Source organism: Ambystoma mexicanum, chromosome 12, assembly GCF_040938575.1.
Source record: "Ambystoma mexicanum isolate Mex_15411 chromosome 12, UKY_AmexF1_1, whole genome shotgun sequence".
NCBI lineage: Eukaryota > Metazoa > Chordata > Amphibia > Caudata > Ambystomatidae > Ambystoma > Ambystoma mexicanum.
The window spans coordinates 39,629,637-39,645,555 of NC_090936.1; the positions used below are offsets into that span (position 1 = coordinate 39,629,637).

Here is a 15,919-nt window from a genome sequence, read left to right on the forward strand (position 1 = left end):
TCACAGAGAAGTTACTGGGGGTGATTGTAACTTACTCCTAGAGAGGGCTGTCCGATTCAAAGTGAAGTTACTAGGGGTGACTGTAACTTACTCCTAGAGAGGGCTATTCCATACACACAGGAAGCAACTCAGAATTGTGCCTGACTTGTCCGATTCACAGGGAAATTACAGTGAGTGACTGTAACTTAGTCCTCGAGAGGGCTGTCCGATTCATAGGGAAGTTACTGGGGCTGACTGTAACTTACTCCTAAAGACGGCTATTCCATTCACACAGAGAGCAACTCAGAATCGTGCCTGACTTGTCCGATTCACAGGGAAGTTACTGGGGCTGATTGTAAATTACTCCTAGAGATGGCTGTCCGATTCACAGGGAAGTTACTGGGGTGACTGTAACTTACTCTTAGAGAGGGCTGTCCGATTCAAAGTGAAGTTACTGGGGCTGATTGTAAATTACTCCTAGAGATGTCTGTCCGATTCACAGGGAAGTTACTGGGGTGACTGTAACTTACTCATAGAGAGGGCTATTCCATTCACACACAGAGCAACTCAGAATCGTGCATGACTTGTCCGATTCACAGGAAAGTTACTGGGGCTGATTGTAAATTACTCCTAGAGATGGCTGTCCGATTCACAGGGAAGTTACTGGGGTGGCTGTAACTTACTCCTAGAGAGAGCTCTCCGATTCAAAGTGAAGTTACTGGGGCTTATTGTAAATTACTCCTAGAGAGGGCTGTCCGATTCACAGGAAAGTTTCTGGGGCTGACTGTAAATTACTCCTAGAGAGGGCTATTCCACACACACAGCAAGCAACTAAGAATTGTGCCTGACTTGTCCGATTCACAGGGAAGTTACTGGGGCTAACTGTAGCTTACTCCTAGAGAGAGCTATTCCATTCACATAGAGAGCAACTCTGAATCGCGCCTGACTTGCCCGATTCACAGGGAAGTAACTGGGGGTGACTGTAACTTACTCCTAGAGAAGGCTATCTGATTTACAGGGAAGTTACTGGGGGTGACTATAACTGACTTCTAGAGAGGGCTGCCCGATTCACAGGGAAATTACAGGGGGTGCCTGTAACTTACTCCTAGTTTACACCTAGAATGAGACGAGTAAACCATAGCTACTCAGAGTAGCTTCTTTGTGAACCTGCCCCGAGTTTGCAGCACTTTGAAGTGTGCTATTGTGGAAGCAGTTAAGGTGTGGTGTTAGCACTTGTGTGTTCACAGTGATATCTAGGCGCTGTGGCACCGTGTTCCCGGCTGTTAGCCTTTCTTTTCTGTGCACTGAGAGGCGAGATAGAAGCGCTTTGGGATGGATGACGAAAGAGCAGAGGCAGAGGCCGGGAAACGTCCTGTGCACTGTGGCCGAGCCTCGGAGGCCGGCGGCAGCATAGTTCACACGCCGCGGCTCCTATTAATAGCCCGGGCTCCATTCTGCAAAGTCAACGGTAACATTAATCCTTGTTTTAGGAGCCGGTGTCTCGAATGTCCGCGGCCACCGGTTGCCCACTTCCTTGTCCCTTCCCAGCAGAATGGAGCCCACCGAAGGAACGGGCCCTCTTGGCGCGGAGAACCTGCTAGGAGTGCCCACGCTGAACGACTGCTACGACGACGACGAGGAGGTCAGGGCCACCCTGAAGCCGCGCTTCTCCCCGCTACCTCGGAGGCGCAGCTCCGTCTCCTCCGACGACGCCGAGGCCGAGGGCCCCTCCAGCGTTGCGCGCAAGGTCTCCTTCGCAGACGCCTTCGGCCTCGACCTGGTCTCCGTTAAGGAGTTCGACATGTGGGACGTGCCGACCACAGCCCAAAGCGACACCTCTGAGGGTCCGGTGGCGCCGGTCGAGGAGTTCTCCCTGTCCCCGCTCTTCGAGTTAGCGTCTGGGGAGGAAGCGCGGCGCAACTTGCGCGCGCAAAAGGTGCTGCTGGACTCCGTGGAGCTCCTGCCGGGCTCCGCTTCAATGAGGGGCGTCATTCGGGTGCTGAACGTGTGCTATGAAAAGTCGGTGTATGTTCGCATGTCCCTGGACGACTGGCTGAGTTACTATGACATTTTGGCCGAGTATGTCCCGGACTCGTGCGACGGAGAGACCGACCAGTTCTCTTTCAGAATGTCCATGGTGCCCCCGTATCAGAAAGATGGGGCCAGGGTGGAGTTCTGTATCAGGTATCAGACTGCAGCTGGCACCTTCTGGGCCAACAATGGGGGCAGGAATTATGCGCTCCTGTGCCGTAAAATGGGGGGCTTGCAAGAAGCCGAGAAGCAGCTGGAGGAGGCGGCCGAGAACCTGAAGAAAAGCTGTCTGAAGATGAGCCAAAGGTCAGGATGAACACTCATTTCCTTCTCATGTTTTATTTTTAACAAGACACGAAAACTTTGCATAGTGCAAACAACATTTCTTTCCATTGCATGGGCCTCATTACGACCCAGGCGGATTTCGCGGTGCTAAATGCACCGCGAAGCATGGCGGAAAGCCGCCGATAGCGCCATGGGGGTTGGCGGATTCACCGCCCCATTCCGACCTTGGCGGAGCGGTGAATCCCCATTCCCCATTTTACCCTTCCCCATTCCCATTTTTGCCCCATAGGGTATAATGGGAGTGGGGAAGGAGTTAATTACGCCACCGTAAAATACGGTGGCGTAATTAACAACGAGGTCCCGTAGCGCCATGGTTTTCTCCGCCTGGTAAAACCAGCCGGAAAAGGCCGCCATGGCGCTACGGGAACTCGTAGTATGGCGGAGAGGTACGCCATGCACTACGCTGGCGTAAAACCCTCTCCGCCAGGGTCCTAATGAGGCCCCATGTTTGCAAAAGGGCAATGTTTACCTTAGTCATAGTCAATTTCCCTGCTGCAAAAATGCATTTGAAGAAGACATTGTTTGCACTAGAGTCATTTTTGTACTAGTAGTAATTGCACTTTGCACTAGTGCAAGTGCAATTTGCATTAGTGCAAAATGTCTCTAGTGCAAAAGAAATACTCTTTCAAAACACGTTTGCACCAGTGCAATGTTTATACTAGCACAAATCCCTATACTGGTGCAAAAAGGTCTTCACAAACTATGGGCCTCATTTCGAGTTTGGCAGTGACCTGCGATATTCCAGCGAAACTTGTTTACCGTTACCGTAGCGTCACTGGGCTACCGTGGGATTACGAGTGGTGTAGCAGTGTAAAAACCCATTGTTGGCGTCCATAAGACTCCCTATGGATTTTCAATTGATTTAACCTGAGCGGTAATGGCGCATGGTAGAGTTTTGGGTGTAAAGTGAAAGATTACTTCACTTTACCTCCAAACCCACAGCATGGTGGTGCAGTAAAGTGGCAGCAACAGAACTCCCGCCACTTTACCGCCGTTTTTGCAGAACCACCTTACTTAATGCAAGCCTTTTGGCCACATTAGACGGTAGGCGGTGAGCCATGTCGCTATTAGCGCCATGGCTCATGCCGGTAAAATACCGGCACCGCCTTGGCGGAAAGGGGATTTACCGCCCCATTCCAAGGTTGGAGGGGCGGTAAATCCCCCTTCCGCCATTGCCCTTCCCCATTCCCATTTCTGCCCCATAGGGCTCTATGGGAATGAGGAAGGCGCTAATTATGGCACCGCAATTTTGCGGTGCCGTAATTAGCTCCGAGGTCCCTTAGCGGGTTGGTTTTTAACGCCTGCAAAAAGCAGGCGTTAAATCCCCCAACCCGCAAAGGGACCTCGTAGTAAGGCGGTAAGGATTTACCGGTATTTTACTGGTAAATCCCTACCACCATCCGTGTAATGAGACCCTTGTCTTTTTATTTCTATCGTGAAAAATGCATTTTGTTCTTAAATTGGCTCAAGTAACAAGCCTGAAATATGTTGTGTTTGTTTTTAGGTGTACTGTCACAATAATGACAATGATGTGTTATTTGTATAGCGCCTTAATCCAAAGCGCTTTACAGAGCCCATATTTACATACAATATCGCCCAACCGAAATTGGTACTCATTTATCAACCTAGGATGAAAGGCTTTTGTGTGCACAAGCAGAACAACGTGCCTCTTTATGTGTTTGGTAGTGGCATGAATGAACTTACCACCGCTTTACCGCCAAATTCATGCACTGACGAATTCCAGGTTTAGTGGTGGAGCGAAAAATAGCCGAATTATCGCCAGCAGAATAGTCCGATTGAATCACAGAAAGGGGATCAACATCGCCGTTACCCCACTTTTAATCCGGGATCAAATCTGCCATACAGTGGGCTGGACCGTAAATGAGTCTGGTGGCATTTCTGCCGGAAATAACGCCACACTGATGGAACGACCACATTTTAAATTCTCTTTGACCCACAGCTCAGTAGCAAAGAAACTCTTACAGGCAGCCTGGGGGTCAATATTTGGGAGATGCGCTGCAAGGAACTCACCCTCAACCTCTACCTTATCTCCTAGGGTGAGCAGCGTTCAAGGGTACTGCAAGCACTGCATGCGTGCTTCCAGTGGTGAGTGCTGGGCCATGTACACTATAGTACTGTTCCCCTCAAGAAGAGAGCAGCACTGAATTCATTTACTTGTGTGAAGTAAACACTATACCTCAGGTCTTTAACTGTAAGCTCCTTGCCTCAAGGCCATGGGTTGGGGCGCAGAGGAGAAGTGGCATAATGGCGAGGGACCGCCACCCATCAGGGAGGCATGGCACATACCTATGTGGTGTAGCCTACAGCGCACTCATATAGAAAAAAACATCCCATATTCAGAAACTGGATGTGCGCCAGGCATGGAAAGGACACACGCTCCCCTGAACCTGTTTAGAACAGGGTTGTGCAATGCACAGAAGGGTCATTTTGGAACCTTCTGTGCATTTTTAGTAACTCAGGAGAACAGTGGTATGAACAGCCGGCTTGGCTTGGATGCGTCTGGCTGATGAGATGACATTGTTTCTCAAGGGTGATCTGTAGGGCTGATACATTTGCACCGATCTGGAGGTTGGTTCGGCCGGAATGTATATTTGTTTTACTCTTTGCTAGAACCTGGGGCTATATGCTGTGCTCATTCATGAGATCAGGGATGTTGCCTGTGACTCCTCAAGCAGGAGGTCAGGTTTATGATAGGATAGGTTATTTATGACACGCTTAATACCCAGTGGTTTCTAAGCGCGGATCCGGGGATTGAACCTGTGGTGCTCCGTGTCGTTTGTGTGTGGAGTGAAGACGCATCAGAGTGTGGCTGGGAGTGCAGTCTGCAGCGGCCCAGAGCATTTTGTGAGAGAGAGACCATTTACAATTTAGAGTCACCTGACAGGAAGGAGTTGCAAAGGGCACTATGCAAGGTCACGAGCGGGAGAACTTTGACCTAGTCAAGTTCCAGAGAAATAGGAAGTACACCACAAGAGAAAAGCCAAACTAGTTGGTTCTCAAAAGATGCTAGGTTTAGGCTTTAAATTCACAGCTGCCAAAGAGACCAGACTAATGTGCATTTTGCACGGTGGGCACTCTCCCTGAAATGACAGGGCTCCTGGCATAGGGCAGTGGTGGGGTGCAGCAGAGCACATAGGTGACCCGCTCTTGATGTGCACCCCTCTTGCTCGAGCCAGATGTGCCAATTGGAGGCAGTAACAGGTAGGCATTAGCGGTATGGTTTTAAAGAGGTCTTTCCTGTTCCTGCATATCTCCCAGGAGAGAAAAACACGATTGGTGGAATCTTTTCCATGCCCTTGCGCCAGCCTAATCACTCTGTCAGAACGTTATAGCGGTGTGATTAACCAGAGCGAGTCAGGTCACCCGGTCCTCTCCCTAGTGCCTCCCAGCTACATATGCTGGTGGGTTTCTCTGCCCATGGGGATTTACCTGTCTTTATGGGGTTTTCAGAGGAGGTAGCCCGCACAACTTCCCCGTTTCTCACCCTCCAACTGCCCCTTTTCCAAGCATTAGCTCAATATTCTGTCTGGCTCCTGAGCCTGTGCCCTTTTATGTGACCCGCCATTTCCTGTCATTTCCTGCCATGACCAGACGTTTGGCTTAACATCGAAGCAGGAGTGCTTATGCTCCCAACATGTTTCCCTCCAGCGTGAGTACCCCAGCCTATTACTAGGTGCACGTATGCCAAGCAGCAGATTGACCCGATATGGGCTCCGTCGTTATTTCGTACATCATTGCGTAGTGTATGTTTTTTTAAAATCCGCAGTTACACACGATATGGGCGCAAATGTTATTCTGTACATCTTTTCATAGTATACGGTTTTCCTAACGCAAGTAGGCCTCGCAAGGCAGGGCTACTTCTGTCCACAGGCGATACCCATTTCCTTCCACTGCAGTCAATCAGGAAAGGGCCTAGCCTGGACAAAGGCAACGAGGGCTCCTCTGCACACACTTGCATGCATTACTTTAGCACTCTTTAAGGAACATCCAGTGCTTTGACTCACGTATACCTCAAAGATGATGTAACCTTCTCGTTGATCATCACTGCATTTGGACTTTTCTTCTACTGGACGATGTTCCTCCAAAAGAATCGGTTGTTTTATTTTCAACGAGTAGTACTCGAGGATATCTTTGACCACATTTAACTGCCACTTACAAGGCTTGCTCAGTGCCACTGGCAATCAAGGCCTACCCATGTTCATCGGGGGGGTATCAGCTAGTGTGTTGTTAATGCACCCAGGGGCAATTGCGCACAAATTCATCGGAAAACCTACTGAGTTTTTTGAGATTTTCAAACAGCTGCAATAAATTGTTAGATGCAGCAGAGGCATGGTAAATCAATGCTGCATAACCAGCCCACACCACATGCCACCAGCCCACTGCATATGCAAATATGAAGACACACTTGTCTCTTGGTCTAGCATGCCCTGTGGACTGGAGCAGGTGGTTGGTAGCAAGGTGTGGGCTGCATCACCAGCCCACACCACATGCCACCAGCCCTCTGCATATGCATATGTGGAGACACACTTGTCTCTTCTTATAGCATGCCCTGTGGCCTGGAGCAGGTGGTTGGTAGCAACGTGTGGGCTGTATAACTAGTCCACACCACATGCCACCAGCCCTCTGCATATGCATATGTGGAGACACACTTGTCTCTTGGTCTAGCATGCCCTGTGGACTGGATCGGTGGTTGGTAGCAACGTGTGGGCTGTATAACTAGTCCACACCACATGCCACCAGCCCTCTGCATTTGCATATGTGGAGACACACTTGTCTCTTGGTCTAGCATGCCTTGTGGACTGGAGCAGGTGGTTAGTAGCAAGGTGTGGGCTGCATCACCAGCCCACACCACATGCCACCAGCCCTCTGCATATGCATATGTGGAGACATACTTGTCTCTTGGTCTAGCATGCCCTGTGGACTGGAGCGGTGGTTGGTAGCAACGTGTGGGCTGTATAACTAGTCCACACCACATGCCACCAGACCTCTGCATTTGCATATGTGGAGACACACTTGTCTCTTGGTGTAGCATGCCCTGTGGACTGGAGCGGTGGTTGGTAGCAACGTGTGGGCTGTATAACTAGTCCACACCACATGCCACCAGCCCTCTGCATTTGCATATGTGGAGACACACTTGTCTCTTCTTATAGCATGCCTTCTGGACTGGAGCAGGTGGTTAGTAGCAAGGTGTGGGCTGCATCACCAGCCCACACCATGCCACCAGCCCTCTGCATATGCATATGTGGAGACACACTTGTCTCTTCTTATAGCATGCCCTGTGGCCTGGAGCAGTTGGTTGGTAGCAACGTGTGGGCTGTATAACTATTCCACACCACATGCCACCAGCCCTCTGCATATGCATATGTGGAGACACACGTGTCTCTTCTTATAGCATGCCCTGTGGCCTGGAGCAGGTGGTTGGTAGCAACGTGTGGGCTGTATAACTAGTCCACACCACATGCCACCAGCCCTCTGCATATGCATATGTGGAGACACACTTGTCTCTTGGTCTAGCATGCCCTGTGGACTGGAGCGGTGGTTGGTAGCAACGTGTGGGCTGTATAACTAGTCCACACCACATGCCACCAGCCCTCTGCATATGCATATGTGGAGACACACTTGTCTCTTGGTCTAGCATGCCCTGTGGACTGGAGCGGTGGTTGGTAGCAACGTGTGGGCTGTATAACTAGTCCACACCACATGCCACCAGCCCTCTGCATTTGCATATGTGGAGACACACTTGTCTCTTGGTCTAGCATGCCCTGTGGACTGGAGCAGGTGGTTAGTAGCAAGGTGTGGCTGCATCACCAGCCCACACCACATGCCAGCAGCCCTCTGCATATGCATATGTGGAGACACACTTGTCTCTTGGTCTAGCATGCCCTGTGGACTGGAGCGGTGGTTGGTAGCAACGTGTGGGCTGTATAACTAGTCCAAACCACATGCCACCAGCCCTCTGCATATGCATATGTGGAGACACACTTGTCTCTTGGTCTAGCATGCCCTGTGGACTGCAGCGGTGGTTGGTAGCAACGTGTGGGCTGTATAACTAGTCCACACCACATGCCACCAGCCCTCTGCATATGCATATGTGGAGACACACTTGTCTCTTGGTCTAGCATGCCCTGTGGACTGGAGCGGTGGTTGGTAGCAATGTGTGGGCTGTATAACTAGTCCACACCACATGCCACCAGCCCTCTGCATTTGCATATGTGGAGACACACTTGTCTCTTGGTCTAGCATGCCCTGTGGACTGGAGTAGGTGGTTAGTAGCAAGGTGTGGGCTGCATCACCAGCCCACACCACATGCCACCAGCCCTCTGCATATGTGGAGACACACTTGTCTCTTGGTCTAGCATGCCCTGTGGACTGGAGCGGTGGTTGGTAGCAACGTGTGGGCTGTATAACTAGTCCACACCACATGCCACCAGCCCTCTGCATTTGCATATGTGGAGACACACTTGTCTCTTCTTATAGCATGCCCTGTGGACTGGAGTAGGTGGTTAGTAGCAAGGTGTGGGCTGCATCACCAGCCCACACCACATGCCACCAGCCCTCTGCATTTGCATATGTGGAGACACACTTGTCTCTTCTTATAGCATGCCCTGTGGCCTGGAGCAGGTGGTTAGTAGCAAGGTGTGGGCTGCATCACCAGCCCACACCACATGCCACCAGCCCTCTGCATATGCATATGTGGAGACACACTTGTCTCTTGGTCTAGCATGCCCTGTGGACTGGAGCGGTGGTTGGTAGCAACGTGTGGGCTGTATAACTAGTCCACACCACATGCCACCAGCCCTCTGCATTTGCATATGTGGAGACACACTTGTCTCTTCTTATAGCATGCCCTGTGGCCTGGAGCAGGTGGTTAGTAGCAACGTGTGGGCTGTATAACTAGTCCACACCACATGCCACCAGCCCTCTGCATATGCATATGTGGAGACACACTTGTCTCTTGGTCTAGCATGCCCTGTGGACTGGAGCGGTGGTTGGTAGCAACGTGTGGGCTGTATAACTAGTCCACACCACATGCCACCAGCCCTCTGCATTTGCATATGTGGAGACACACTTGTCTCTTGGTCTAGCATGCCCTGTGGACTGCAGTAGGTGGTTAGTAGCAAGGTGTGGGCTGCATCACCAGCCCACACCACATGCCACCAGCCCTCTGCATATGCATATGTGGAGACACACTTGTCTCTTGGTCTAGCATGCCCTGTGGACTGGAGCGGTGGTTGGTAGCAACGTGTGGGCTGTATAACTAGTCCACACCACATGCCACCAGCCCTCTGCATTTGCATATGTGGAGACACACTTGTCTCTTCTTATAGCATGCCCTGTGGCCTGGAGCAGGTGGTTAGTAGCAAGGTGTGGGCTGCATCACCAGCCCACACCACATGCCACCAGCCCTCTGCATTTGCATATGTGGAGACACACTTGTCTCTTCTTATAGCATGCCCTGTGGCCTGGAGCAGGTGGTTGGTAGCAACGTGTGGGCTGTATAACTAGTCCACACCACATGCCACCAGCCCTCTGCATTTGCATATGTGGAGACACACTTGTCTCTTGGTCTAGCATGCCCTGTGGACTGGAGTAGGTGGTTAGTAGCAAGGTGTGGGCTGCATCACCAGCCCACACCACATGCCACCAGCCCTCTGCATATGCATATGTGGAGACACACTTGTCTCTTGGTCTAGCATGCCCTGTGGACTGGAGCGGTGGTTGGTAGCAACGTGTGGGCTGTATAACTAGTCAACACCACATGCCACCAGCCCTCTGCATTTGCATATGTGGAGACACACTTGTCTCTTCTTATAGCATGCCCTGTGGCCTGGAGCAGGTGGTTAGTAGCAAGGTGTGGGCTGCATCACCAGCCCACACCGTACCACTATGCATGTACCCAGTGATGTATGAAGATGGAATAGAGCCCTATTGCAAGAAATTAAAAAGCCCACGCCCCAGTGTCCACCACCTCGCAAGCCCCCCTCTAATAATCTAGCAGTGTGATAACGTTATTATCAAATCATACATATATAGGACATAAGCTCATGGGTGAAATATCAGCGTTCTAGTGTGTGATTTGAAAAATGCACATATGTATGCATCAGAAACTGGCGAATGCACACGCACAGTGTACTTGTTTTAACACCAGCGAGCACAGCACGAACACCACACACACTGTTGCAGATTTGAAGTATTCCAAACAATAAGTACAGACAATGTATCACAACGTTTTGAGACAATGTAAGTAACATGGAGCTTAGCCTCATGTGGGCTGGGGTCCTCGGAATACCATGCATGCATCAGACCATGTGCATTCTATTCATTACAAAAACACATTGTCAGTGAACTAATGAACTGTGGCAGGTGGCAAAGGTTCCTACAGTAGATACCTGTGTGCAACTTGCAGTATGCTAGCTCATGGGGCTAAAGTGCCTGCTGCAGACCACTGTGCGTAGCCTTCTTTATTTCTCAGGCTCTGGTCCTAGTAAGGCCTCTATGCTTGTTAATGCTTCTCCTGTAGGGATCTGGAACCGCCCTGGTTAAGGTGTCTCCTGCAGCGATCTGGAACCACCCTGATTAAGGTGTCTCCTGCAGCGATTTAGAACCACCCTGATTAAGGTGTCTCCTGCAGCGGTCTGGAACCACCCTGATTAAGGTGTCTCCTGCCGGGTCTCCTGCAGGAGACACCTTAATCAGGGTCTCCTGCAGGGATCTGGAACCACTGAGATTAAGGAATCGCCTGCAGGGTTCTGAAACCACCCTGATTAAGGAATCTCCTGCAGGGATCTGAAACCACCCCGATTAAGGCTTCTCCGGCAGGCATTTGAAACCACCCTGATTAAGATGTCTCCTGCAGGGATCTGGAACCACCCTGATTAAGGAATCTCCTGCAGGGATCTGAAACCACCCCGATTAAGGCTTCTCCGGCAGGCATTTGAAACCACCCTGATTAAGATGTCTCCTGCAGGGATCTGGAACCACCCTGATTAAGGTATCTCCTGCAGGGATCTGAAACCACCCCGATTAAGGTATCTCCTGCAGGGACCTGAAACCACCCCGATTAAGGCTTCTCCGGAAGGCATTTGAAACCACCCTGATTAAGGCTTCTCTGGAAGGCATTTGAAACCACCCTGATTAAGGTGTCTCCTGCAGGGATCTGGAACCACCCTGATTTAGGAATCTCCTGCAGGGATCTGAAACCACCCTGATTAAGGCTTCTCCGGAAGGCATTTGAAACCACCCTGATTAAGGCTTCGCCGGAATGCATTTGAAACCACCCTGATTAAGGCTTCTCCGGAAGGCATTTGAAACCACCCTGATTAAGGTGTCTCCTGCAGGGATCTGGAACCACCCTGATTAAGATGTCTCCTGCCGGGTCTCCTGCAGGGATCTGGAACCACCGAGATTAAGGAATCTCCTGCAGGGATATGAAACCACCCTGATTAAGGAATCTCCTGCAGGGACCTGGAACCACCCTGATTTAAGGTTTCTCCTGCAGGGATCTGAAAACACCCCGATTAAGGTATCCCCTGCAGGGACCTGGAACCACCCTGATTTAAGGTTTCTCCTGCAGGGATCTGAAACCACCCCGATTAAGGTATCTTCTGCAGGGACCTGGAACCACCCCAATTAAGGCTTCTCCGGCAGGGATCTGAAACCACCCTGATTAAGGTATCTCCTGCAGGGATCTGAAACCACCCTGATTAAGGTATCTCCTGCAGGGACCTGGAACCACCCTGATTTAAGGTGTCTCCTGCAGGGATCTGAAAGCACCCTGATTATGGTTTCTCCTGCCGGGATATGAACCCCCCCCCCCCCCCGATTAAGGTATCTCTGATTACCTCCCTCCCCCATTGTCACTGAGTGGGCTGGAGGAGGAGGGTAATGCTCATGTTTGAGGGTGGGTAGGTGAGTTGGGGATGAAGACATGCGCTAGCAATCAGCCGGACCCAGAGGATACCTGAAGTCTGAGCAGTTGATGCACAGTCACTGATGAGGTCCTGCCGGGAGAGAGGTATCTTGCGCCCTGGTTCACCTAAACCAGTTGCACTGAAAACTACTATGTTTCTGTTTTCTTACATTTGCCCTGGCCTTGCCGTTGTGGCCTCAGTGGCCCTGGCAGTAGAGACGGAGCTTAGCCCCTCTTGACCTGTGCCCAATTTATCAGTGGCACAGCACAGTCCTGTCCATCAGGCAGGACAGTGCTCGGCCACCGCTGAATTGGCATCATTTGGCAGCCGCTCATATACGAGCCAGCTGCAACCTCTACCCATCCCACGAGGCTGTGCAGACCATGCCACACACCCCCGCCCCCCACCCAGGCTCGTTACTGTAAGTCTTGCAGACTGGCACAGCTCATACAGGTGAAGGTTGCTAGGCAATAGTTTCTTCTGTGTTGAAGGCAATGGTGGTTGGGTGGGCTGAACACAACATGTTAACTAGGCTAGTATATGATCTGGTAATGACCATGTGCTCGCGGAAATTGGCAAAGATGTGGTAACTTGGCCTATTGTAAACTGGCCATGACTTTCTAATTGGGTATATTAGAATCTATACATTATGTGCTAAGTACATCAAAAGGACACAGGAACTGACACCAATCTGCTAATTGGGTATAATATAACAAACCCTGTTATGAAGTATTAATGGGGCCTACTGTGATACAGCCTGCTATGATGTGATACCGGGGGCCTACGGGGATTAAACCTATGATGAGATAACAGGGGCCTACTATGATAAAACCTTCTATGATGAGATAACAGGGGCCTACTGTGGTAAAACCTTCTATGATGAGATAACAGGGGTGTACAGTGATAAAACCTTCTATGCTGTGATAACAGGGCCTACTGTGATAAAACCTGCTATGATGTGATACTGGGGGCTTACTGTGATAAAACCTTCTATGGTGAGATAACAGGGGCGTACAGTGATACACCTGCTTGATGTGATAACAGGGCCTACTGTGATAAAACCTGCTATGATGTGATACTGGGGGCCTACTGTGATAAAACCTTCTATGGTGAGATAACAGGGGCGTACAGTGATACACCTGCTTGATGTGATAACAGGGCCTACTGTGATAAAACCTGCTATGATGTGATAATGTGCTCCTAATGTGATAAAGCCTGCTATGATGTGATAACAGGTGCCTACTGTGATAAAACCTTCTATGATGAGATAACAGGGGCGTACAGTGATAAAACCTGCTATGATGTGAGAACAGGGGCCTACTGTGATGAAACCTGCTATGATGTGATACCGGGGGCTTACTGTGATAAAACCTTCTATGGTGAGATAACAGGGGCGTACAGTGAAACACCTGCTATGATTAGATAGCAGGGTCCTAATGTGATAAAACCTTCTATGATGAGATGACAGGGGCGTACATTGATAAAACCTTCTATGATGAGATAACAGGGGGGTACAATGATAAAACCTGCTATGATGTGAGAACAGGGGCCTACTGTGATAAAACCTGCTATGATGTGATACTGGGGTCTTACTGTGATAAAACCTTCTATGGTGAGATAACAGGTGCGTACAGTGATACACCTGCTTGATGTGATAACAGGGCCTACTGTGATAAAACCTGCTATGATGTGATATTGTGCTCCTAATGTGATAAAGCCTGCCATGATGTGATAACAGGGAACTACTGTGATAAAACCTGCAATGATGTGATAATGTGCTCCTAATGTGATAAAACCTGGTATGATTTGATAACGGGAGCCTATTGTGATAAAATCTACTATAATGAGATAGCAGGGGCGTACAGTGATAAAACCTGCTATGATGTGATAGCAGGGGCCTAATGTGATAAAACCTTCTATGATGAGATAACAGGGGCGTACAGTGATAAAACCTTCTATGATGAGATAACAGGGGCATACCATGATACAACCTACTATGATGTGATAACAAGAGCCTACGGTGATAAAACCTGCTATGATGTGAGAACAGGGGCCTACTGTGATGAAACCTGCTATGATGTGATACCGGAGGCGTACTGTGATAAAACCTTCTATGATGAGATAACAGGGGCGTAAAGTGAAACACATGCTATGATTAGATAGCAGGGGCCTAATGTGATAAAACCTTCTATGATGAGATGACAGGGGCGTACAGTGATAAAACCTTCTATGATGAGATAACAGGGGCATACCATGATACAACCTACTATGATGTGATAACAAGAGCCTACGGTGATAAAACCTGCTATGATGTGAGAACAGGGGCCTACTGTGATGAAACCTGCTATGATGTGATACCGGAGGCGTACTGTGATAAAACCTTCTATGATGAGATAACAGGGGCGTAAAGTGAAACACATGCTATGATTAGATAGCAGGGGCCTAATGTGATAAAACCTTCTATGATGAGATGACAGGGGCGTACAGTGATAAAACCTTCTATGATGAGATAACAGTGGCGTACAGTGATACAACCTGTTATGATGTGATAACAAGGGCCTACTGTGATAAAACCTGCTATGATGTGATACCGGGGGCCTACTGTGATAAAACCTGCTACAATGTGATAACGTGGGCCTAATGTGATAACACCTGATATGATATGATATTTTATTTATAGCGCGCCCATACACAAGTGTTTTAAAGCGCGACTTGGCAGGGGAGGGGATCAAGGGGGGACAAGACAACGATCTTACTAGGCCCAGTGACATTGAGTCGCGCAAGTGCAGGGGAGAGGAAAGGGGAAATGTGCTGAGGGAAGGGGAGGAGGAGCAAGTGCAGGACATAGAATCTAAACATCAAGAAACACGAACTGCGGCCAACAGGTGGCAGTGCAAGGTTATGTGCAGAACAGCAAGTCATAGTGCAGGTATGGGGAATGTAGGGTTACAAATACAGCTCCAAGTACAGGGGTGCCAGAGGCAATGCAAGTGTGCAGCTGGGAGGGCAGGTACATGGGCCCGTGGTTCAGAGGGTAGCCAGGTAACCAGTGCAGTATCAGAAAGGAGATCAGCAGGGAAGAGGAAGAGAGAAGGCAGAAGCAAAGAGAAAGGTCTTGAGGTGCTTCCGGAACCGGAGATGGTGCTCCTCAAGTTTCAGAGTGGCAGGGAGGCTGTTCCAGATGCAAGCGCCGGCCAAAGACGGAGATCTACCCCCAGCTTGTAGCTTGGAAAAGCACCGGACCCCAAGGAGTGGGAGGGGGAGGAGTAAAGGGCTTGAGGAGGAAGATACTTCAGAAGAGAAAGCTGGAGATATTTTGGTCCCAGGCCCCAAAAGGCCTTGTGGACAATGCAAAGGGTCTTGAATTTGATCCTTGTAGCCACTGGGAACCAATGGAGGGATTTTAGTGCTGGAGAGATACGATCCCAGGGCTTGAGGCCAAGGACACGTCTCGCAGTCCAGTTCTGGATGAGTTGCAGAGGACAGTGCATAGAGGAAGGCCGATTTAAAAAGAGGTTGAAAACGGGGGCCTACTGTGATCTCTAAGTGTTGTTCTCACAGGTCAACTAAGTTTAATGTAACCTGGCAATGACGTGCTACTGAGGATAAAAAGAAATGGGCCACGAGACCAC

The 15,919-nt window shown here is 49.8% G+C and overlaps 1 protein-coding gene across 1 annotated transcript in view; it reads left to right on the forward strand.

The window, feature by feature from the left end:
• The first annotated feature begins 1,421 nt into the window (after positions 1–1,421).
• Positions 1,422–15,919, forward strand: part of PPP1R3A (protein phosphatase 1 regulatory subunit 3A) — a 233,471-nt gene continuing 218,973 nt past the window's right edge. Inside the window, exon 1 of the mRNA XM_069627900.1 lies at positions 1,422–2,316. Coding sequence (XP_069484001.1) covers positions 1,532–2,316 — 785 coding nt within the window. The 5' untranslated portion in view covers positions 1,422–1,531. The remainder of the gene's footprint in view (positions 2,317–15,919) is intronic.